This window comes from Puma concolor, chromosome A3 (genome assembly GCF_028749965.1).
Source record: "Puma concolor isolate L17-30 chromosome A3, mPumCon1.1.hap2, whole genome shotgun sequence".
Classification (NCBI taxonomy): domain Eukaryota; kingdom Metazoa; phylum Chordata; class Mammalia; order Carnivora; family Felidae; genus Puma; species Puma concolor.
Window position 1 is genome coordinate 33,140,980 of NC_141669.1, and position 23,177 is coordinate 33,164,156.

The window sequence follows — 23,177 nt, forward strand, 5'->3', positions numbered from 1 at the left end:
TCCTTCCGAGAAGGACATTTTCGTGATCTTTTTGCACATTTGTGGTTAGTTGTTGTTTCACAACTCTAACTCAGGAATGACAAGGTATAATTTGTCCTCTGCTGGCTCCATTTGCGGACCCCAGTGGGGATCATTTCAGTTTGGAACCACAGCAAGTCTCGCTTGTTGTCTCAACCCATGAGTTTTTAGGGCGATAACCTAATAATAGCTTACAATTTATGGAGGACCCTGTCAAAAAGCCTCCTGGGCTCCAGAACAGGAGGGAGAGAGGGGAAAGGAAACAAACACGATACAGCATTTCCTGATTGTAAATAATAGAACCAAAGTGGCTATTTTCTCCTTAGCACGAAACGTAGGATTTATATGTGCTGAGTTAAACAAAGGTTATCTAATATGGCCACCAATAGATTTGGCATTTCTGGGTCATGCGCCAGAAAAGGTGGCTGAAGAATGTGAGGCATTTTATGGATTTAAATCCTTTTTGTGGAATGAAGCAGAGTATAAACTGGTAATATATAGCTTAAGTTTCAGTCCTGGGCAAAGGCAGGATGTGAGGTCTGTGCGCTGAGGAGCATTGATGGCATTCCAGCTGGCTTTGTACTTAAATGCCAAGCACCATGATTTCATGTCTGTGATATGCACTATCCCCAACAGGTATTAAAATGCTTTTACAGTCACATGTAAGATTTGCTTTTTAAATTGAATTACCATTTTATTTGCCTTCTCTTCTAAAAATAGCAATGAGCCTTAAAGTCATTTTGTTTCTCATGCGGTGCCCATGACATGGCAATTAGGTTCTGCTTTTTTTTGTAGCCCACTTTTTTTTTTCTTTTGAATTCAGTGATAATATTCTGTGTGCAGGAGACAATGTTCACAGCCTGTGTTCTAGGCCCTGGTCTCTACTCTCTTCCTAATGGTTTTCATGGATTTATATTGATCCAGGGGCCAATGACCAGTGTCTACAGGGTGACAGCTAGGGCTGGGGATAATAGTAAGAAGCTGAACTCATGAGAGTTGCCTCATTTTCAATGTGTTATGATTACCTGACTGAATTGGCCACGGATATTTAGCCTCTATAGATCATTAAACGGGGGTTTTACCCCAAGATTCACAGTGCTAATTCTAAATACCATTGTGTGATATTTTCCCCCAGCGATTTCAAATATATGAGCTAAGGCTACTGTTGTGGGGAGGGTAGTGGGATTGTTTTAAAGGGTGCACATATCTCTATATTCACAAAGCAATAAAGACCAAAAATATCTCATATTTGTAGTTTGCAAATGACTATAGAGATGTTATGGTGAATAAAACAAAAATTATCTTAAAATTTTACAGAATCTGAGGTAAATCCCTACATTTATGTATTACTAAAGTATAGTTACCATCATGTGGAGGATCCATGACATTTTTACATTCAAATTGGTCATGGAGAAACGCTGAAAGAAGCCGAATCTGTGGGGTCTTCAAAGTTACATTAGTGGCTCCCTGGGGCAGGAGGCAAAGGTGGGGATTACCTGTCCGTAGCCAAGAGGGAAGTTACAAGAGGGAATAAATTCATGTGGGTAGAGGTGGGGATTACCTGTCAGTAGCCAAGAGGGAAGTGATGAAATGTTCTAAAGCTGGATTAGGGTAATGATTGTAGGGCACTGTAGATTTGCTAAAAAAATAAAAAAATAAAAAACTCCCTAAACTGTACATTTCAATGGGTGACTTTTATGGTATATAAATTATGCCTACAAGGTTGTTTAAAAATGCAGCCTGAGGCCTGAATTTAAAAGAAAAAAAAAGCACAACAGTGGTTCTTGAAATTTTTCATTTTCATTATCTAATTTCCACATGTGAGAAGGGAGAAATGAAAGTTATCACCTCAACATTATTTTCAAGTCACTTCTAAGAGACCCAGGCTATTGTTAGTCCCCTTGGAGCAAACAGGCCTAAGGTCTTCACTTGTTTTTTTTCCCGTTTGCAATATACCTCAAGACTAAAAAGGAGAGGAAATCTACATTCATTCGCATTGCACATTCATAACACCAGCTCTCTGAATACAACACACACACACACACAAACCACTGAACGGCATGATGTTTCTGCCAATATCCTTGCTTTGTCTGACCTAGACTAGGCAGGAAGGCCCAGAGAAGACTAGGGTGAAACATTTTTAGTTTCCCTTCTTTTACACCATGATTTTTGTGGGACTGAGTGAAGGTGGTTGGCGTGGGATTGGGGCACTAATCCAAAGACAGGCTTATGTCACATTGGGCATGACGCGTGCTGCATTCTCAGCTCCCCAGGGCCACCTCCTGGTAGATGACATCATTGTCAGCATCCTGGTCCCCCTCCAGCCTTGTGCTCCATGCCAGGGACCCCATATAGTGCTACCTCTTGATACAAATTAAAGATTGCAATTGCCAACAAAAAATTTGTAAGTACTAAATACAAATTCTTCTTTTGGGCTGTAAGAATAAGGGATTCAAATAGTTTTGAAATGGGTGTTTCCCAGGTTTTTACAAAAATGCTTTGGGTCCGCTGCACTTAGTCTATTCCCCACTGTGTTTTAGTTTAGAATAACAGGCACTTCTTGTGCCATTTGTGGAGCAAATCTTGTGAAATCTGGTATCCAGCCTTCCTTTGTTTCACTCTGTCCTTAGAAATGCTTGCTTTTGTAAGCTTCCTTCAAGTCCTATGACATCACCTATTCATGAGAAAGTGTGCTGGTACATTCCGAGCGTTTTACCTCCAGCTGGCTGGTCACTGGTGTGAGGGTGAGAGAAGGTCCTGTGGAAAGCCCTCTGAGTGATTAAGGGTTGCCCGGTGCTGGACCTCTGGCCGTGTCCCTGGGTGGCTCTGCCTCTTGGCCTGACTGTGATCAGAGGGCCCATTTTCAACAGTCCTGACCTTTCTTGGTGGCAAAGAAACTGACTGCTTATTCAGGTATCAGAAAACAAAATATATCTGCCCTTTCGGATCTTCCTGGGGGAACCAACATTATAGCCATGGGGAAATCCTGGTGCAGAGTAAAGCAATTCTGTTTTCATTCCCATGTAAGCTGTTGTGAAATGTTAATCACCCGATTAAATTCGTATACAGGTAATATGTAGCTATGGTATGTTCTCTTCAACCGCGTCTGAGTTGAAATGCCAATGTTGAGTGTAAAAGCTCGGGGTAAAATTGCAGGAAACAGGAACACAATTGAGAATGTCCACCAAACCTGAATTCCTAATGTAGGAATTCCTAACACACGACCTCGTAATGAAGATGGGCTGCGAATTTACTTGGTTTGCTATTTTTCACTTGCTGTGATATAGCTGAGCTAACTACCGGGAGGCCTAAGCCTATTTATCAGTACATTGAAGTAGAAAGGAAAAGAGATCTAATATTTTTTTCAAGCACCAATTATATGCCGGGCCCTGTACCGGGTGCTTGATAAAGGTGCTCTCATGCCATCTTCACTACAACTCTGAGGTAGATTTTCATGTCCCCATTACTGTTATTCAGATTAATGAACTAAGGTTGACAGGAGTCAAGCAATTTGCCTCTAGAGGTGGGGTGGGTGGATTTGAACTCACGTTTACCTGACTCTAAAGCTCATGTTCTTTTGTACCGTCTTGTGGAGAACCATGAATACCCCACTAAGAGATGACTTTGCATAATTCTTATATTGAGGCTGTTTCCCAGTTAATCCGTGAACCCAGAAATGAAAACACCAAATCTATCTGAAGTAGGATGGAGGGAGAGGACATGGTTGTATCAGTCGGATTCCTCGTTATTCTCCAGGGTAGATCAGATGGCTGTGGGATTTCAGAATGGCTGGATACAATTTACCCTGAGAAGAGTATCTGATTGTGCTGTGTTTCCTTCTGACCCCATCTCTGTTGTTAAGTAAGGGGGAGGCTGAGTGTATGTACTGATAGATGCCTTGGATAGTTACTTCTAGTGATTTCTACTCCCAGGCTCCTACTCCTGCTCAGAGACCTAGAAAACGGCTTGATTTCCAGAGTTTCCAGTAAGTCTGCAGAACGTGACTGCTGGGAGAACATCCCCGATATGCCCTTCCTGATCCTGACGCCCGTGCCTGGTCAGCCGTGTATCACAGGAAGCTTTGGTCTCGGGCCGGAATGACCAAACCTCCTTTAAATTTTTACAGGTAGGAAATGCTAAGTGTTTATGGGTATAGAAATAGGCCTTTATCATTTCTGTAATTTTTTGAAGCATGTACCCTACTAGGTGCTTTCCATGCCAAAGGAATAAGGATATAAGGTGCCTGGCCTCAAAGAGCTTGAATATAATTCTACTGTGGCATGCTTTAAAAGTAGGAAATACTGGGGCGCCTGGGTGGCGCAGTCGGTTAAGCGTCCGACTTCAGCCAGGTCACGATCTCGCGGTCCGGGAGTTCGAGCCCCGCGTCAGGCTCTGGGCTGATGGCTCAGAGCCTGGAGCCTGTTTCCGATTCTGTGTCTCCCTCTCTCTCTGCCCCTCCCCCGTTCATGCTCTGTCTCTCTCTGTCCTAAAAATAAATAAACGTTGGGAAAAAAAAATTAAAAAAAAAAAAAGTAGGAAATACTAAATTGAAACAAAGAAAGAAGTAATTTCCCACAAATTATAAGATACGTGGGAAAATATGGGATACTTTAAAAATAAATCCATATAAAAAATAAATCCACATAAAAAAATAGAGTGGTTGAGTACCAGATTAATGATAAGGAGAGACAATTTGTCATCGATTGAAACTTGGACTGAATATGAGCAAATCATTTATTCTCTGTGGGCCTTAATTTCATTATGTAAGTGAGGATATTGGTGCTGTCTTTACGTGATAAAGGGACTTTTAAACAGAGGCACCGCTGTCTATACAACCTGCATGACTGTACTAGTTATGTTAGGATCCCCTGGGAAATAAAGCAGCGGGATTTAATAAATTGTAATGTCTTTGTTACTCAAGTATACTCTATGATGTAGTTTTCAGAGTTTTTAGAAGTTAGGAAAGTAAAAACCAAAACATGTTAACCATGAATAAATAATATGTTTTATATATGTTATATATATGCATTATATGTATATATGTGTGTGTGTGTGTGTATATATATATATATATATATATATATATATATAGTGTGTGTGTGTCTATATATGTGTGCGTGTGTGTGTGTATGTGTATATATATATATACGTATATATATATATACGTATATATATATCTGCAATGTTTTCTAGCACAATGCCAAAGAAGTAAAAAATAAATTCACTTTTAGAGAATGGTTGGGTCTCAGGGACAAGAAAATCTCAGAGGAGACAAAAATCACTTCATGTAACTTAATGATATGATCTAAATGAAATAATAGATAATATAAATACAGTGTGTCTGCCTAACACACAGTGGAGTGGTAAAGTTTTAAAAGTTTCCTTCCCTGATCATAATATTTTTCCTATTCTTTCTCATTTTCTGATGGTTTCTATTCCTTTTGACATTTTGAGAGTTGATGTCAGTGTAGAGAATGTTATTTCCTAGATTTATAGCAATTTTCGGTTGACAAAGTGCTCTGAGATCCATATTACTTTAATCCTCTCATCAACTCTGCTTAAATTGCCATGTATCGGGGCTCCTGGGTGGCTCAGTCGGTTAAGCATCTGACTTCGGCTCAGGTCATGATCTCGCTGTCTGTGAGTTCGAGCCCCACGTCGGGCTCTGTGCTGACAGCTCAGAGCCTGGAGCCTGCTTTGGATTCTGTGTCTCCCTCACTTTCTGCCCCTCCCACGCCCGTGGTCTGTCTCTCTTGCTTTCAAAAATAAATAAAACATTAAAAAAAAGTTTAAACAAATTGCCATGTATCATCATGCCTATTTTACAGGCAGGAAAACCAAGGCTGAGTCAAACAACTGATTCCAGTCATACAATGAGTAATGGTTGGAAGTCCAGCTTCCTGGATTCAGTTCTAAAGCTCTGTACCTATAGTTCTAAAACTCTCTACCTCCTTGGTGCATATTCATGACGCTTCACTAAGCAAACATAGTGAACAGCTAGTATAACTAGTTTTTTTGTCAAATTCTTCCTATGGTGTTTAGAAACCTGGAAGTAATGTAACTTAAAAATAGCATACATTTTCTCTAAAATAAGGTTTTATTCTTTAAAAAAAGGTTCTATATACAGAATGGGAAAAATGCCTAAGATCATCTCTTTTCTTTCTCTTCATGATTTAAAGTGTCTACAATGAAATAATTCCTACTTGACAAAACTCAAAGGATATTCAAAACACTGGAAGTGAACAGAGAAATCTAACAATACCAGAGGCTAAGAAGCAGCCTTAGAATGCCCAATTTTAAAACTGTTGTGGTCCTAGGAGTAAACAGCTCCTAATGGGAAGATACAAGGGGCAGTAGGCCAGCTTCAGGCACAAGCCTAATCAAGACGTATGGACCACGACCAAGGTGACTGAGTGAAGTCAAAATATTCCCAACTCATTAACATCTAAGAGTTTTCTCCGTAAGGAAGAATGCTTGCTTCTACTTGATTCCAATAGAAGCAAGAGATGCAAGGAACACCTGTGTTTGGAATGTGATATAGAAGCTGGAATATTTTGGCCCAATGTACCCAATTTCATCCAAGTAAATGTATGCAAAAACAGTATGTGCTATAGGTGGTGCCTCATACAAAAATGGCTGGCTTCTAAACTTCTTGCATTAATTTCTTTGAGATTTCGAGCCTATTTCCCATAGAAACAATCTGACATAACCTAGTTATGGTCCCAAGTCAGGCTACTGCAGAATGCCTAATTAGTACTACACAAAATATACCTAAAGTTTTAAAAGTATTGGCCTGAGTTCTGGATCTGAAAATCAGCGATGCTAGAGAAGAGAATGAAGAAAGAGACAAAAAATATCTTGCCCCTCATCACCCTTCCCATCATAGCCACATTATGAAAGAGGAGACTCACTGCTCTCAAGTTATCCTTGCCCTTCTTACTACAATAACCTGCCCAAATACATTCTTCAAGAATAATCCACACTATAAAAGTATCTACTGCTCATCTCCCTCAATCATAACTTTCTTACTTGTCTCTAGAAGGTGTTAAGAAAGTCATCTGAGTACTCACAGTAAAGTGTCAATGGATGATTTGTCCGTTCATTTATAGACACAACACATTCACATACACGGCCAAACACATGGGCACATGCAATTGTATTATCTGTTATCTGGGCATCATTTTCGAAGCCAAAAATATGAGAGAGAGACATTAAAAGGGCAAGGTTTCTGCTCCCATGAAGCCTACATTTCAGTGGGGAGAGGTAGACAATAACATTCAAAAATAAACCAAAAAATCCAGAAGGTAATAAAGACTCTATGGAAAAAGGGTGATATAACACAAATGAATTGTTTGAACCACTTCACATTGTGTGGTTAGGAAAGGTCTCTTCGAGGAAGTGATATTTAGAATGAACTATAATTGAAGACAAAGAACCAGTCTTGGGTAAATGGAGGGGGAAGAGCATTTTTGACAGCTAGTGCAACCTTGAGAAAGGAACGAACTTGATGTGTGGAGGACAATAAAAAGGCCAGTGGGGCTGAAAAACAAGGAGGAAAACAACGGAAAGACAGGCAAGGGCCAAGTCACATAGGGCTTTCTTTGTAAGCCAGGAGGATACTTTTGAAGTTTATCTTCAGTGAAGTAGGAAGCCCTTGGAAGATGGTAAGCAGATATGCGGTCTGATTGCCATCTTAAAACAATCCCTAGAAGCATGGAGACAAGAAGCTACTGAAGGAGTCAGAGAGAATGGCCTGTCTGGACTTGGTTATAGAGAACTAAGTGGTCCCATCATGATGTACCGTAGTGGTAAGATCTGCAGGACCTAAGGATGGCTTGACTGTGGGGACAAGGAAAAAGAAATCAAGGACACTGGGTAGATGATGATACTGTTTTCCTGAAAAAAGGCAAGATCTGGAAGGAATAGGTTTGGCTGAAGGATAAGGCAGCTGGGCAGTGGAAATAAAGCCGTTCCACTCTGCACATAGTGATTTGGAGCCCCAACTTCCACATCCAGCATCAATATAGGGAGGGCAGTTGCCATATGAATCTAGAACTCAGGAAAGTGGAGACTGGAGATACACGTTTGGTAATCATTGGCACGTTGGCGGCATTTAAGCCATGGAGACTGGTGTGATGGGCCCAGATGGGGAAGGGGGAACTGGAGACTAGGCTCTGCCTATGCCACCATTTAGAGGTGGGAGAAGACTATTCAGGAAGCCCCTCTTCTCTGGAAAAGAAGGCTCTTGCTCTGCTAGCAGGTGTGAGTCCTTAAGGTCATCTCAGCATACCTAATGTTGAGGGGGAGTGCAGACCCTCAGGGGTCCTCCTCTGCCAATAGGCTAGAATGAATATTTGATACCAGTGGCATGAGGGAGAAGCTCTTTTCCCCCCATAGAGTTTGAAAAATATGATAAAAATATAAAAAAAAAAAACAACTTTGAGATATTTAAATACTTAATCCTGCTTAGGGCAGGCCCCCAAGCTGAGAGTTCAAGGGTCTCACCACAAAGAGGCAAGCAGCCCATCGAACACTAGCCGGGAACCCTTCTGCTTTAGGAAAAGTGTCAAGACATCAACCTAGAGAAAAAGTGGCTTCTCAGGACCAGTGCCGATTAATGGTACGCTTTCGGTGAAAAGAATTAGTCTCTCCTTTATTCTTCTACCTGTACCAACTGGGCTTTGTCATCTGGGAACAATAGCATCTTTTTTTTTTTTTTTTTTTTTTTTTTTTGAGGAGTCAGAAGCTATAATAAGGCATTCTCTGAATCATCAGGGGTGAAGAATCAAGTCAGAAATATTATGTTTGCTCAGCATCTCGTTCAATTTGCACAGCTTTTTTGGGGGGGATGTCTGTTTATATAAATATGATGAGATTACCTGTGAATATATTGTGTGGGGAGCATGCTGCGCAGCTAATATTGCAGCAAATTACAGGAATTCTCCAGGTAGCAGAACGAAGGAATCTGTTTTCCTATGGGAAGAATTTTTGGCGGTGAAGGGAAACCGTTCTGACAGCTAATGATTCTGTTGTATTCTCCCCAACAGGCTTTCTTACCTCTTGATGCCCCTACCTGGGTTCTGAGCTGGTTTTAAGTGGCAGAACAATGACCCTTCCAAACACTGAGGTTTAGTGTCATCCACATTTCACGTTCCAGAAACAAACAAACAAACAAACTTAATGATATGGTATGGCTGCCACACTTTTCAAGAGTTTAAAACAAGAGAGGCACACAAGCACGTTGGAAGACTGGTATATAGGGAAAGGAGCCAGTTTTGAGGTATTGAAATGAGCTGGGAGATTTTTAAAAAATGTAAATATTTAGAAACAAGGATTTGACTTAGTAAAATCATTTCTTCTGATCCTTTTGAAAACAGGAGATGCATTTGGTAGGACCACCGGCTGCGTTTCCAGAGAGGTAAGCTGATTTTGAGTAATACTGACGAGAGGCCTAAGTTTTGCTTTCGTTATCCTAATTTGCGCATATTCTCCTTGAGGGTTAAACCCAGGGCCAACAGTGCGTGCTAACCTGAGCACCAGCCTTAGGGAGAGTAGATTCCAAAGCATAGTTTCCTATAGTAACCTGAGATAGAGCAACGGATAGCCGTTATGTTTTGTTCCTTTTGGTACAGTTGTTCTCTAAACAGAACAACTCGCAATAAAGAATATTTTAAGGTTCTCCTCCTGCTTGCTAAATTTCTGGTTATTTTCAGGAAAAAATTCAAAGTAAAGATCAAAATGGAAACTGCTAGAAACAGCTGGGGTTGAGAGGGTGTCTGCTTCCTGCCCCCCCCCCCCACCCCCCACCCCCGAGGATCAGCAGTCAAATGGAAGTCTGCATAGTCCTGCTCCATGGCAGGAGTGAAAGTACCCCCTAGATCCTCTGGCGCCTCCATCATCTCAGTTGGACACCGGAACTACACCGGACCCCTTGATCAGGACTCCCAAATGGTCCATCAGTTGGATAATACCATGTGTAATATAGCTCACCAGTATAAATCTGGACAGTTTATTCCCGGTTACTCAAAGATGAATTGTCCAAACTTAACACCGGTCAGACCGTCCTCAGCCATTCATAAATAACTAATTAACAAAAACTGCTGTTTGAATCAAATTCCTTCTGTTTCAAATGTTTTAGTAGATGCATAATTTATAGGTGTCTTCTCCAGTCCGTACCACAATTCTGCAAGTTATATAGGACTCTCCCGATTTTACAAATGAAGGCTCAGAGACTTGTCCACAGTCACTGAGATGATAAATGTCGGAGTGCAGAAGAACAGCTAGTAACTTCCAGTGAGGAGATATATACATGATTTAAGCTGTACTTGTTTTCAGACTCAAAACCAAAAGCCAGGGTTAGCTGTATATCTGCCATGATGTCAACTAGTGCTGGGGACTGGATCCAGAACTTCAGTTACAGTAGGCTCTGATGTGCACCAGAATCACCTGTGAACTTAAAACACACATTGTCTGGGCCTGTCCTCCAGATCTTCTGACTCCTCAGGTTGATGGTAGGTTCAGGGTATTTGCATTGTTTTAAACAGGCTCCCAGGTAATTTTGATGCGCACCAAAGTTTGAAAATTACTGCTGTCAATGTCAAGTTTGGGAGGAGGATTTCTTAGAAGTCTGAGCAAATATAATGAACTACAGTTGTAGGTGGGAAGAAGAATTCAGCTTATAAGGAATGCATGAAGGGACATCCACGAAATGTGTAGCTGCCCTGCTCGCTTTGGCCAGAATTACTTTTTCCCTGTCCTGCTCAATGTCGACTTTTTTTGTAAACTTATTCCCATTAACATTTGGGTCAAGAGAATATTGTATCAGGTTTTCAGTAGGTATTTATCTCAGGTATCCAACCATACAGTTTCATGGAAATTATCCAAACATTAGTAAATATCGAAAAGACAAATTTTGTGCTTGAAGATGATCCTGTAATTTCGTGTTTTTGAAAGTGCTAATTGTAATGGGAAGCTGATCTATCGATCTATCCATCAAACCAATGTGCTCTCTCCACGCAGGCCAGGCAGTCCCTCTGGGAATGCTTTCCTGTCACCATGATGATACTGGCCAGCGTTCTAACCTTGAAAACTGCCATGACAGTTTTCTGGCAGTGACATTATTTATATCTCTGTGCTCTTGTCTTTCATAAGCCTGGTTTGTTAGCACAGTCCTTGAAATTGTGAGAAAGAAAAGGTCAGGAAGGCACATGGGCTTCCACGTCTGGGGGAAATCATATACGAATGCATTCTCTACCTGGTACCGAAGTTCCAAGCGCGACGAACACTACCGCAGTCACAGAATCTTTCAGGCCAATGGTGCATCCGAAGTGGGAAGCCAGGTCTCCAATGAAAGCTGTCAGTATGCCGATCATGAGGATGGAGACAATGAAACAGGCCCAGCCATTCCAGTATTCTGTAGGGGGGACGAAGGCGAAGAGGACCTTCCAGAACACAGTCAGGAAATGCATCACATAATCGAAACAGGAGGGTAGCTTCTCCTCCCCACATTCATCGTCGTCGTCATCTTCCCCTGGAGATAGGAATGAAGCACATTTCATCACAACCTGCACTAATTGGGCTCTTCCTCTCTTCAACTGCCTCCTTCCTAGGCCTGAGTAACCAGGAGGTCATTAGAGGTGACTGAAGCTTAGGGTTTTCCAAGAGCCAATCATAATTAGTCAATTAATTATTAAACTACTGACATACCCCCTCACAGTGGTTCACCGGTCACTGGCAAATACTTAAGCCCCACCCAGTTCTGGTTATACTCAATCAACACACCCTTTCTACTGTCCTATCACCTTCAGAGAAATGAAAAGGATTTCTTCCAACAGACTGGGAAGCCCTGTGCCAGGCTCAGAAAGAAGCTTCTTTTGATGCAGGGTAACTATGACAGAGCCCTTTGGCCAAAGTTCTTTCCTTCCAGCTTGAAGGCTGGCTCTGGAGATCCATGGTGAAATAATCACCTACAGGACAGTGTTCAAACAAGGCCCTTAATCACAGCTCTGTGCCCTACACATTTCTTCAGCTTTATCTCTTGCAATTACTTCAAACTCAAACTTCATCCTAGCCAAATGGAATCATCTGCATTTGTTTTCAAACCATATGTACTTTCTCCAACTTTTGTCCTTTAGAACTAAATGTGTTTGGCATGTCCTAATCCCTCCCTCCCTACCCTTCCCCACTCATCCCTTAAAACTCACTTCCTTTGTGAAACCTCTCATGGCCCCCTTGCCCTCCAGCCAGTACTTCCAAACCACCCCCCCCCACCCCGACACTTGTGACACTAGATCAGGGTTCTCAGACTGTGGTCCCTCAGCCAGCAATATCAGCATCACCAGAGAACTTGTTAGAAAAGCAAATTCCTGGCCCTGCAGAATCAGAAACTAGAGGACTGGGGATGGAGTGGAAGGGGGGTGGCACAGGCGATTTTGATGCACACTCAACAACCAGTCTCTCTCCAGACTGTCCATTCACTTTCTTTTCCAGTTGACTGTGAGCCTGTCGAGGGCAGGAGTTTGTTCATTTTTGTGTCCCTAGTGTTTGGTCCCATCTCCAGCATCTGTGATAAGCTGGCTAAGTGCTTGTTAAATGAAGTAATGCATGCATGAATTTCCACTGACTTTATATAACTACTTAATTACATAATATATACACACACTGCACAATTCTGCCAATTACATCCTACAATCAGTGCATAAAGAAATGCACCAAGCTTATTATTTAAAGGAACCAGGAACTCAATAATAGCATTCTAAAACAGACTTCTTCTAGAATGGGATACAGTTCTCATTCACATGTTTGAAAATTGGGATACTGAATGTCAACTCTTCTTGAAGTGGTGGCCAATATAATTTCATGTGTTTTGTGCCATTTTGGGAAGAACTCCTTGAGGACTTTGTTCATCCCCAACTGCCACAAATCTTGTCACCAAAGATCCCCTTTGTCCAACTAATGCAGTTGGCAGCAGCAGGTGAGGCTGTCAGACTTCCCATCTGACTGTGTGACCAGAGACTACCAGAAAGGAGCAAATGCGTGTGCACTCTGTGAGGCACTCCGGTGGTGAAGCCATCTGGTGCAGATCATTACTGGGAAAACCCTTACAGCAGAGGAGCTTTGAGGGAAGAGGGTGTCTCACAAAACACGAGAAGAAAGTCTCCATTTGTCACCTGTCACCTCACAGAAGAGAGACGAGGCAATGGCTTGCTCTCTCTTTGATGAGCACACGCTCATCATACAAACAACCTTTGGGGATCTGTGGAGAAAACAGACTCCCCTTGGAGACTTTGGACCATCTCCAACAAAGTGTTGGGAGGAAGCTCCCAGCAGATGAATGGAATCACCTTTGGAGACTAGGTGGGTAGGGAACTCAAGTCAACCAGCGGGTTGTAAAATGTGTGACTAACTAGAGTAAGAAAGCATTATTAACCATGTTAAAGTCACTGAAGGAGGCCCTTGGACTAGGGTGGCTCTAATGTTTTGGTAATCTACGTAAGCAAATCAAAACCTAAACCAGATCAATTTCCATAAATGCAGTCTTGTCTGAGAAAACAATTTTAGAGCAACCAATCACAGGCGGCCACCTGGGCTTTACCAAATAAGGCAACCACTTAAGCGACAGCCAATCAAGTAATTTCCTTGCTTTGCTTCCTCCTCTGCTGTATAAAGGCCTTTCCCCTAGCTCCTATTGGCTGAGTGCCCCTAAACCACTTTGGGTTGGCTCTGCCTGATTCCAATACATACTTGCTCCAATAAACTCTTGAAATTTTTAATGTGCCTCAGTTTATCTTTTAACACCCATCTCCTTCAGTGTCATGTTGTACACTGATTACATATTTGTAACATCTTGCCTGAAAGGAGATGATTTTAAATAAAAGCACATGTTATGGGCTGAATTATCTCCCCCAGATTTTTAAGGTGAAGCCCTAAGCTCAGAGTGTGACTGTATTTGGAAATAGGGCCTTTAAGAGATGGCTAAGTTAAAATGAGGCTGTTAGGGTGCCCTCATCTAATCTAATCAGACTGGTATCCTTTTAAGAGGAGGATATTGGGGGGCGCCTGGGTGGCGCAGTCGGTTAAGCGGCCGACTTCAGCCAGGTCACGATCTCGCGGTCCGTGAGTTCGAGCCCCGCGTCGGGCTCTGGGCTGGTGGCTCGGAGCCTGGAGCCTGTTTCCGATTCTGTGTCTCCCTCTCTCTCTGCCCCTCCCCCGTTCATGCTCTGTCTCTCTCTGTCCCCAAAAAAATAAATAAACGTTAAAAAAAAAAAAAATTAAAAAAAAAAAAAATAAAAATAAAAAAAAAAAAAAAGAGGAGGATATTGGGACATACACCAGGGATGCATGCGAATAAAGACGACCATGTGAAGGCACAGCAAGAAGGCTGGGCTGCCCCCAGTCAAGGAGAGAAGCCCCAGGAGAAACCAAACCCACCAACACTATGGTCTTGGACATTTATCTTCCAGAACTGTGAGAAAAGAAATTTCTGTTGTTTAAGCTACCCAGGCTGTGGTCTTTTGTTACAGCAGCCCTGGCAAACTAATACAGTCCCTTCGGAAGCCTCCTGGGTCATGACACTGATATTTAAGGACAACCACTCAGTGTTTCCATTACCCACTCCTTTCTTATTTGCTTATCCATTTCTTCTTTTTTCCCCTCTAACTTTTCTTCTCATTTCCCTTTCACCCTATGCTTTGGGTCCAGAAGAACTCACTGTGAGAGCAGCTGTTGTTAGGGCTTATTGGAGAGAAAGAGGAAGAAGAGAATCCTGTTAATTTCTCCAACTCCTCTTCTTCCCAACTCCCCATCCCAAAGATGGGAGAGTTGCAAAAATACCCCACGGAAGCTCAGGAAAAACACTGGAGTTTCTGGTTATATTTATTTTGTATATGATCCTCTATATTTTTGGACAGTTTGTAATTTCATAGGATATATGATTAAAGCAGTTTGGAAAACATGGATTTTAATTATTTATAGAAACATTATTCTGCCTCTAATTCTACAAAATTACTTAATTTGGGCTAAGACTCATTATGAAGAAAAAGCAAATAGTGAAGCTTCTCTGAAGAAATGACACTTGTAAATAGAGAGTAGACATTATATTTGTCTTCAGGATGGCAATAATAACACCTTTCCCATGAGGGATGTGCAGGGGAGTAATTAGATCATCTCTTCAAAGTGAGGATATTTCAAGATAATGATTATCATGGTAGTTATCATTATTTTCCCACACTTGGGATTGTACTGCGTTTCCTTGCCATTATTTGATTAGTCAACATGCTGGGTCCTAAGGTTACTTTCTAGGCTTTTAGAAACAAAATTGAATCTTGTCCTCTGGAATTATCTTCATGATGTATAAGTGTGCAATGCAAAATAAGTGTGTGCGTGTATGAGAGGGACAGAGAGATAAATTTCCTTCTGTAGGTCTCCAGCATTACAAGGTATCTGAAATATATATATATACACATATATATATGTGTATATATGCACATATATGTATTTATACACATATATACATATATAAAACATACACGTATATTATATGTATATAAAACGTGTGTGTGTGTGTGTGTATATATATATATATATATATTTTTTTTTTTTAAGAGCGAGAACATGAGCAAGGAGCAGAGAGAGGGAGAGAGAGAATCCCAAGGAGGATCTGCACTGTATGGAGCCCAATGCAGGACTTGAACCCATGAACTGTGAGATCATGACCTGAACCAAAGTCAGACGCTTAACCAACCGAGCCACCCAGGCACCCTTGTGTCTGAAATATTTTAACACATAAATCTGGAATGGGAGGGCCCATCTGTTTTATTGCATTTCTAAGTAGAAGTGCCTTCCCATCCTTCTTCCTGGGATCACACTGCTCTTTATAAATTTTAATCTCCAACTCAGATGCCTAAATATTAAAAATGACCACTAGCTTCCATGTATGAAGCACAATTACCCTGTCTTGGAGAAGGAAAAATACGATGTTTGTCCATCACCACCAGGACTGAGAAGTTTGTTTCCTGCAAAGAGCAGTGGAACATTAAAAAACAAAAAAACACCTGGAACATCTTTTCTGTGATGGCAAAAGTGATAGCAATGCTCCAGTTCTGTATGTTTGTCAGCTTAGGCTTACTGGAGGCTACATAATTCTTTCAAGTCCTTCCTCTGCATTAACAAAGAAACAGGCAGTTTGGTGGGTTCCCTTTTATAGGATCCCAAGCAAAGGATCTTCCTATGTTAGAATCCTCCTTTTCAGCTTTATGGATTCCACTAATGGAAAGATACCAAGCTATATTCGATTAATCCTTCCCATGGCCCTTCAAATGATTTCCTTGAGACCTGCTGGACTTCCTAAATATAGCTACAAAAATAGCCAAATCATTAAAACCACAGAGAAGAGAGCATCAGTTCAACTACTGACATAACAGAACTTGAACTGACCCTGCTCTGGAGCATGGGAACAAGGTAGCATTAGCATGATTGATCATGATAGAGAATCCTCACCTTGGGACCTGCAGATAACTTAGCATCTAATGTAGACCAGGTGTTAGAGTGCATCCCTCCCAAGGTACCCAGGATTTGGCCTCGGTAAGGGCTTTATCAACCAGAAAAAGAGGTCTCTGGGGTATAGGGGACACTTAGGTCAGAAGACTTAAGACAATTTCTAATTCTCATAGCTTCTTTGGGAGCAAGACTTGACCTTCCTGAGCCTCAGTTCCTCATCAGTCAAATGAGTTTCTTAACTCCCACATTACAGATCTGTAGTAAGGACTGGAAGAGGAAATGTTAAAATCTTTTGTGAAACTGTGAACCTCTTTACAGACAGACGTCTATGTTCCTTCTCTATTGCTAGTCAGAAGGAAGGTAGTAAATCAGTATGATCTGAGGATCCTGATTTCACAGAATCTATATTCTGTTTGAGTGAGTCATTATCACCACAGCTTTCCCAAGTTGCTTGAGTGTAAGAAAAGAAAAACGGAGAGAACATGATAGTGTCTACTAAGGCACTAAACTTTTTCACATATCTGATCTTATTTAATCCTTACAATAATGCTACAAGGTAAACGTCATTAATCCTGCTGTACATACAAAAACCCTGAAGTTCACAGGGTTTAAGTGATTTTCTAAAATAATCACACAGTTGGTAAGTGGCTGATTTGGGATTTGATCTAACAGCCCAGGAAACATTTTACCACAGGTGATGTCTTTTTGAAGCAAGTTGAGAAGTATAGCATCTATTACATATTGATTCAAAGTTTGAAACTGAGAATAGTTCTAATGCTTAGTGCTGTATAAATACAATGTTGCCTTTTTTAGGAATTTGAAAACATTGATGTACCCTGTTTGTATCGTAATTCATATGGTTTCTTTCCTAGATCTGATACATTTTTGGGTCAGGTCAGCTGTATGATCTTTCCCAAGACCTTGGGGACCAACTAAACATAGAAAACAATAAATAAAGGGAGGGCATCATGGTTATGACCATTTCAAAATTTCTACTTGAGTGTAGCCAGTTCTTATTTCCATTTCTAGTTGTCAGAGGTCAACCATGTAGTTCTGAATCAAACACCCTGCCTACATCTGGCTCTTCTCTCTAGAATTTGGGAAACTGGCCTATGTTGTCACATAGGGGACAGTTTGGGGAATGTGTGCTGCTATTAATCTGAGGAAGGGTCTGTCTTTCAATTACTTATAGGTATTTACCTATCATTAGTCTATTTTTCTTTTGCAAGAGTATCCTCCAATTAAGGGAATATGAGAATGACCAGATGCTTTTCAGGAGTATGACAGAGTGGATTTAGGATGACATCTGCCAATTGCACCGCCATCCATATGACCTGAGCCCCACATACATTACTCCACAGCCCCATGTAATATAGAAACCAATAACTGTGAAGCTTGATCACCCTACAGTGGTTTTCTGTATTCAACACACATTGTTTTGAGCCTAAGTTCTTTATGAAATTTTATTCCTTTTTTTCCAAGTGGGATTGATTTGATTTGGTGTCTATCTAGTCTCTGAGCACAAAGATTTGTTCAATCCAATGAACAGGCTCATTTGATTGAGCTTTCTCCTCTGTAGCTATCACTTTTTTTTTTTTTTTGCAACATGATACACAGGAATTACCAAAAAAAAAAAGTTCTCTTCAGTTGTAGACTTCCATTTTTCTTTGCTTTCAAAGGTTCTGACAGAATCGTAAAGCGTTAAGACAAAAGAAACCTTAGCAATCTGTGAAATCAACCCTCCCCATTTTAAGAGGAAAAACTACAAGTGGATCTGAAAATTTTTTGTTCTTTTGCTTTCCTGTATCTCTCTCTCCCCTATTTCCCCCCCATTTGAAACATAAGGTTTTGAGTTAAACCCAGTAGCTTTTACTGTCTTGCTCACTCAGGGACCTAAAAACTTTTCTCTCCATTCCCTCCCTTTTTTCCCCCTCAATTTTAATGTTTATTCATTTTTGAGGGACATAACATGAGCAGGGGAGGGGAGGGGCAGAGAGAGAGGGAGACACAGAATCCGAAGCAGGCTCCAGGCTCTGAGCTATTAGCACAGAGCCCAACGCAGGGCTCGAACTCATGAACCATGAGATCATGATCTGAGACAAAGTCGGACGCTTAACCAAGTGAACCACCCAGGCGCCCCTCCATTTCCCCCTTTAAGTGTTTCTATGTTATTTCTAGTGAGAAAACATTTGTGCGTCTCTTTCCATTCTTAACAGTTTCTATATGCCGTTAAATTCATTGACCCAAAGATTCATTCCCAAACAAGAACTTGTCTCTTGTTCTGGATTTTGAAGAAGTGCTATAAACATTTTCCTATAACATAATGGCTAGGAAGTATTTACTTTATGTATATTCTCTGATGACAAGTAGAAGATATCAGCAATTTTTCCACTAAGTACACTGCAGGATAACTCCTTACTAAAAGAAATCTCAAAACACAATTTACTCAGATTACTATATCTGTGCATTGTCAAAGCACAGAGGAAAAAAATGCAGACATTTGCTTTCATCAAATGAAACATGTGAATATTAGAAAATGCCTGGACTTAAAGCATTGAGAGGGTTTCAGAGCTTTCTCAGGTCAATTTTCTGCTTAAGATGAATTCCTTTAAAATCTGTCTACCAAATGGTCAACTGTGCCGCACTTGAGAGTCTTAGCTACTGGACAGTTCATGATCCCACAGTCCAAGGTTTAGAGGGCTCTGGGTTAGGTTCCGTTCATTTGCCCAGATCCCATAGGCTCTCAGGCCATATGGAATAGGTCTATCTTGCTCCGTATCCATTCCTTCAGGCAATTGAAGCTGGATACTCTCATATCGACCTCAGTCTTTGCTCCAGGTTCCTTTGGCAAGCTGGCCGTACTCCTCTGAGCACTAAGTCCTTCTCCTGTTTTAGAATACAGTATGTGGAGCTGAGCGTAACTTCAAGAGGCACCTAACTCACCTGCACTGTGGGAAGGTCTCTTACCTTTCGCATCCTGGACACCATTCACTTTCATTAATGTACACACTGGGCTTTTGGTAGCCACCTCAAATACTGTCCTACATACAACTTACTCATACCTGTATGTCAACAACTCTTTCAATGCCATTTCTAGGTCATGACTCCCATTTCCCATACTAGTATAACTGATTTGGGGGGACTAAAACTATACAATGTTTTATCTGTCCTTGTTATGCTCTTTAAGAGACATAATTCCTTACTGTCTGTTCAGTCCACTAAAACTGAATATTATAATACCTGTACTTTTTATTAGAATACCAGGTATTAGAATACCTGTACTTTTGACATCATGCCAGCTCTTTCTAAGAACTTTCCTTCTTGAAGCTTTCTTCAAAATGTATTTGGATTGTGAAAAAGTCCCTGGGAAGCTCATTGTCCTTCGGGAGAGTGTGAGGCTTGCTGCTCATCTCTAGTCTGCCTTAGTCCCTGCAGGCAAAGGCCTGAGAGCAAGCCTAGGGGAGAGAAGTCCATCTTCACAAACTAGTGGGGATTTGAATTAGCGTGGAGACTCGATGTCTAGAATACAGTGTGCCTGCACACCCACATCTAAGTGTACTCCTAGAGACTTGACTGCTCTCTAGTTTTTATTCTATGTCCCTAGATGAGTAAATGCATTGGATATCAAAACCACTGTGCATGAAGTTTGAGTTCAAGATTGCTATAGATTTGTAACTTGGACCTCTGGCCTGTTCTGAGATGGAGAGGACACCTACATAGACCTTGTTAATCATCCCCACCCCCCAATTCCAAGCCAGAGACAGCTATGGGCGATTCTGCCCCATAGGATCAGTGCTAATTTCAGCCCATGCTTGGGGGGTTAGGGTCATGTGATGTGTGACAGTGCTGGAAGGGACACAAGGCAACTCCATCCCTGTGAATCCTTTCAACCTTGTCTGGAATAAATGAACCCCTGGGTGAAAGAACAGAATCCCTACCAGCTTAGGCCATCATGGACCTTATTAGGACAGTTGGCTCAAGAAGTATCTCCCGTGTCAGAAGTATTTCTCAGCAGATGTGGCCAGTGTCAAAATGAAAAGCGATCCACTAAGGAGTGCTCGTTCCAAGTAAGTCTGAATATTAGCAAAACGAATCAGTTTAAAGCTGAAAACGGACTGTGTAGCTTCACCCCCTTTCTCTTTGTGAAGAGTTCCTTAATGTGAGTTGAGTGTTCCTAATGATTGTAGCTTGACATAATTAGTCATGCAATTATGCCCCAAGCTTTGTCTTTGCGAAATAACTCCAAGTCAGGCTAAATATCTTGAAACTCAGTGTACTCTTACCCTTTATTGACTGTAGGATGAACAGAGTTCCAGGCTTCTGCAGTAGAGAAGCATATTCCCTATAGACTTGAGCACCTACGAAATAAACCTTCAACGAGCGGAATTGATACTCGGCAAGTGTGGATGCCTCCTGCTAGCTTAGATGGTTTAGTTACAGTGGGTGGATTGTGAGCACATCAGGTTCTAAGACTGGCCTGAGGGCTCTGATAACACTTTGTAAATATCAGCAGCTGAGTCTGAATTACCCTCCTAGAGTGTAAAAGTTGAGCTTTGGAGGAACTCTGGGCAGCAATAACCCTGTGATTTTCAACAAACAGCTCAATGTTATGTCCTAGGAAAATGCTGAAATTTATGTAAAGGTAGACATGTACCAAAGCCGGCCTCACATGCAGAGCAGCATAAAGACTGGATTCTCTTAAGATATTGCTGTGATCAAGCTAGGAGTTCAGGTTCACTTACTGAGTGTGTACTCTCATGCACATGGGTAAACAGATACATCCCATCTAATCTTCGTCCTTGTAGCAATCTGGTCAAGGAGGTATTATTTTCTCCATTTTAAAGGTGAAACCAAACCTTGAAGAGTTTAAGTGACTTGGTTATGAAATCTGAACCTCTTTCCACCACTTCACTGAGATTAACTTGACCCAATGTTTCCAGTGGAAAAAATTCTCAGTGGTTTGTCCAGCAGAAATCTAACCTGATAAAATCTAAGCTCATTAAAATATTCTCCTTAAATACTCCTAAAAATACTCTCCTTAAAATAACCCTCTGCATACATCATGTATAAAATACTGAATGCTCTTTTGGGGAATGGATGGATGGCCCTAGTTTCTTCTTCTGCAAGAGTCTGATTTTCCTTTCATCTTAGGGAAAATCCTCTACTGGTGGTTTATATTGGCCCTGTTGAGAAGTGGGAACCTTTTCATTCTGGTGGCAAACATCTATCTCTCTGCACAGCAAACAGAAGGAATCCGGCTCTTCAGGAGCTCTTGCCCACCCCTACCCCCAGCACCCCCTGCCCCCTGCCTGCCTTCCTGGTCTCAAGATCACTCGATGAAACTTTGTTCTTTTTGTTTGTTTTTTAATTTTTCAATGTTTATTTATTTTTGAGACACAGAGATAGAGCACAAGTGGGGAAGGGGCAGAGAGAGAGGGAGACAGAATCCGAAGCAAGCTCCAGGCTCTGAGTTGTTAGTACAGAGCCTGACGGAGGGCTCAAACTCACTAACCGTGAGATCATGACCTGAGCCGAAGTCAGACGCTTTACCGACTGAGCCACCCAGGCGCCCCAATGAGATTTTGTTCTGATCTCAAGGTTTGTGAGTTGATTTGCTGGCAAAGTGGCGATGTACACTTAGTATCTAAAATTAGAATCATGGCTTTGGTTCACACAATACAAAATGATTGCAATTACTTAGCACCCCTCATCTGCTTGCCTGTGTTTCCTTCTCTCTGTTGTGATTTTCAGCGAGGCCCCAGTAAATAGGCCTGCCGCTGACAACAAAGGGACTTCATGGAGTGATTTACATGTTCTCGGGCACAGATTCTCCATGTGCTTCAGTTTCCACTCCTGGAAATTGAGGATAGCTATTACTAATTTAATCCTTAGTGATGAGAGAGCATAAGGCAAGTTGAGGGCAAAGCACAAGCTAGCACGCCCCCCTCCCCAGGGGCTGTCCAAGAACAAAGGAAAGGGGAAAACAAATGGTTAAAGATCACAGGCAAGACATCAGTCTCCATCAGTTTACAAATACATTAGTAAATTATAAGCAAAAGGCAATCTTACCAATAACCTAATCTCCAGAAACCTGTAGACTCAGTTTCCAGGAGCCCCCAAAATCACCCCTCCATAATGATATGGGGAACAGAGGCAAGAAGGAAATTGCAGGTAAAATTAAATTTCCTTATAACCTGCAACCCATTGACAAATACTTGAGGCAAATAAAGAGAATAACATTTCCCCAGTAACTCTCTACTGTCTTAATGTTAATGCTTTGCTAGAGGGACAAACAACCTTAGCTTGACAATGCCTAGGCCTCCCACATCCTGTGAATCTGCTTCGGCATATGAAAATCCTTTTGGAAACTACCTCTTGACGTTATCTCCCCCAACTCCATAGTATATAACCAGTCACTCTTCACAACCCCGGTGCAGCTCTTTATGACCATGGGTCTGTCCCCATACTTTAATAAAATCACCTTTTTATGCTAAAGAAGTCTCACGAATTCTTTCCTGGATGTCAGCTCTGAACCCCTACCATTCCAAAACCCCATCATTAGTTCTGATGACAAGATAAATGAAGTTTTTAAAAGAAGCTGTATGCTTCTATGTAGTAAAATCTGTTTTGGACGGGAGGATTAGCTCATCCAGATGGGATAC

At 41.4% G+C, this 23,177-nt stretch overlaps 1 protein-coding gene across 15 annotated transcripts in view; it reads right to left on the reverse strand.

Moving 5' to 3' along the window:
• SLC8A1 (solute carrier family 8 member A1) overlaps positions 1-23,177 on the reverse strand; it is a 385,340-nt gene that overhangs the window by 14,823 nt on the left and 347,340 nt on the right. For all 15 annotated transcript variants that reach the window (XM_086700455.1, XM_086700451.1, XM_025927473.2 and 12 more), the window contains one exon: positions 11,273-11,548. In XM_086700455.1, coding sequence (XP_086556581.1) covers positions 11,273-11,548 — 276 coding nt within the window. The remainder of the gene's footprint in view (positions 1-11,272; positions 11,549-23,177) is intronic.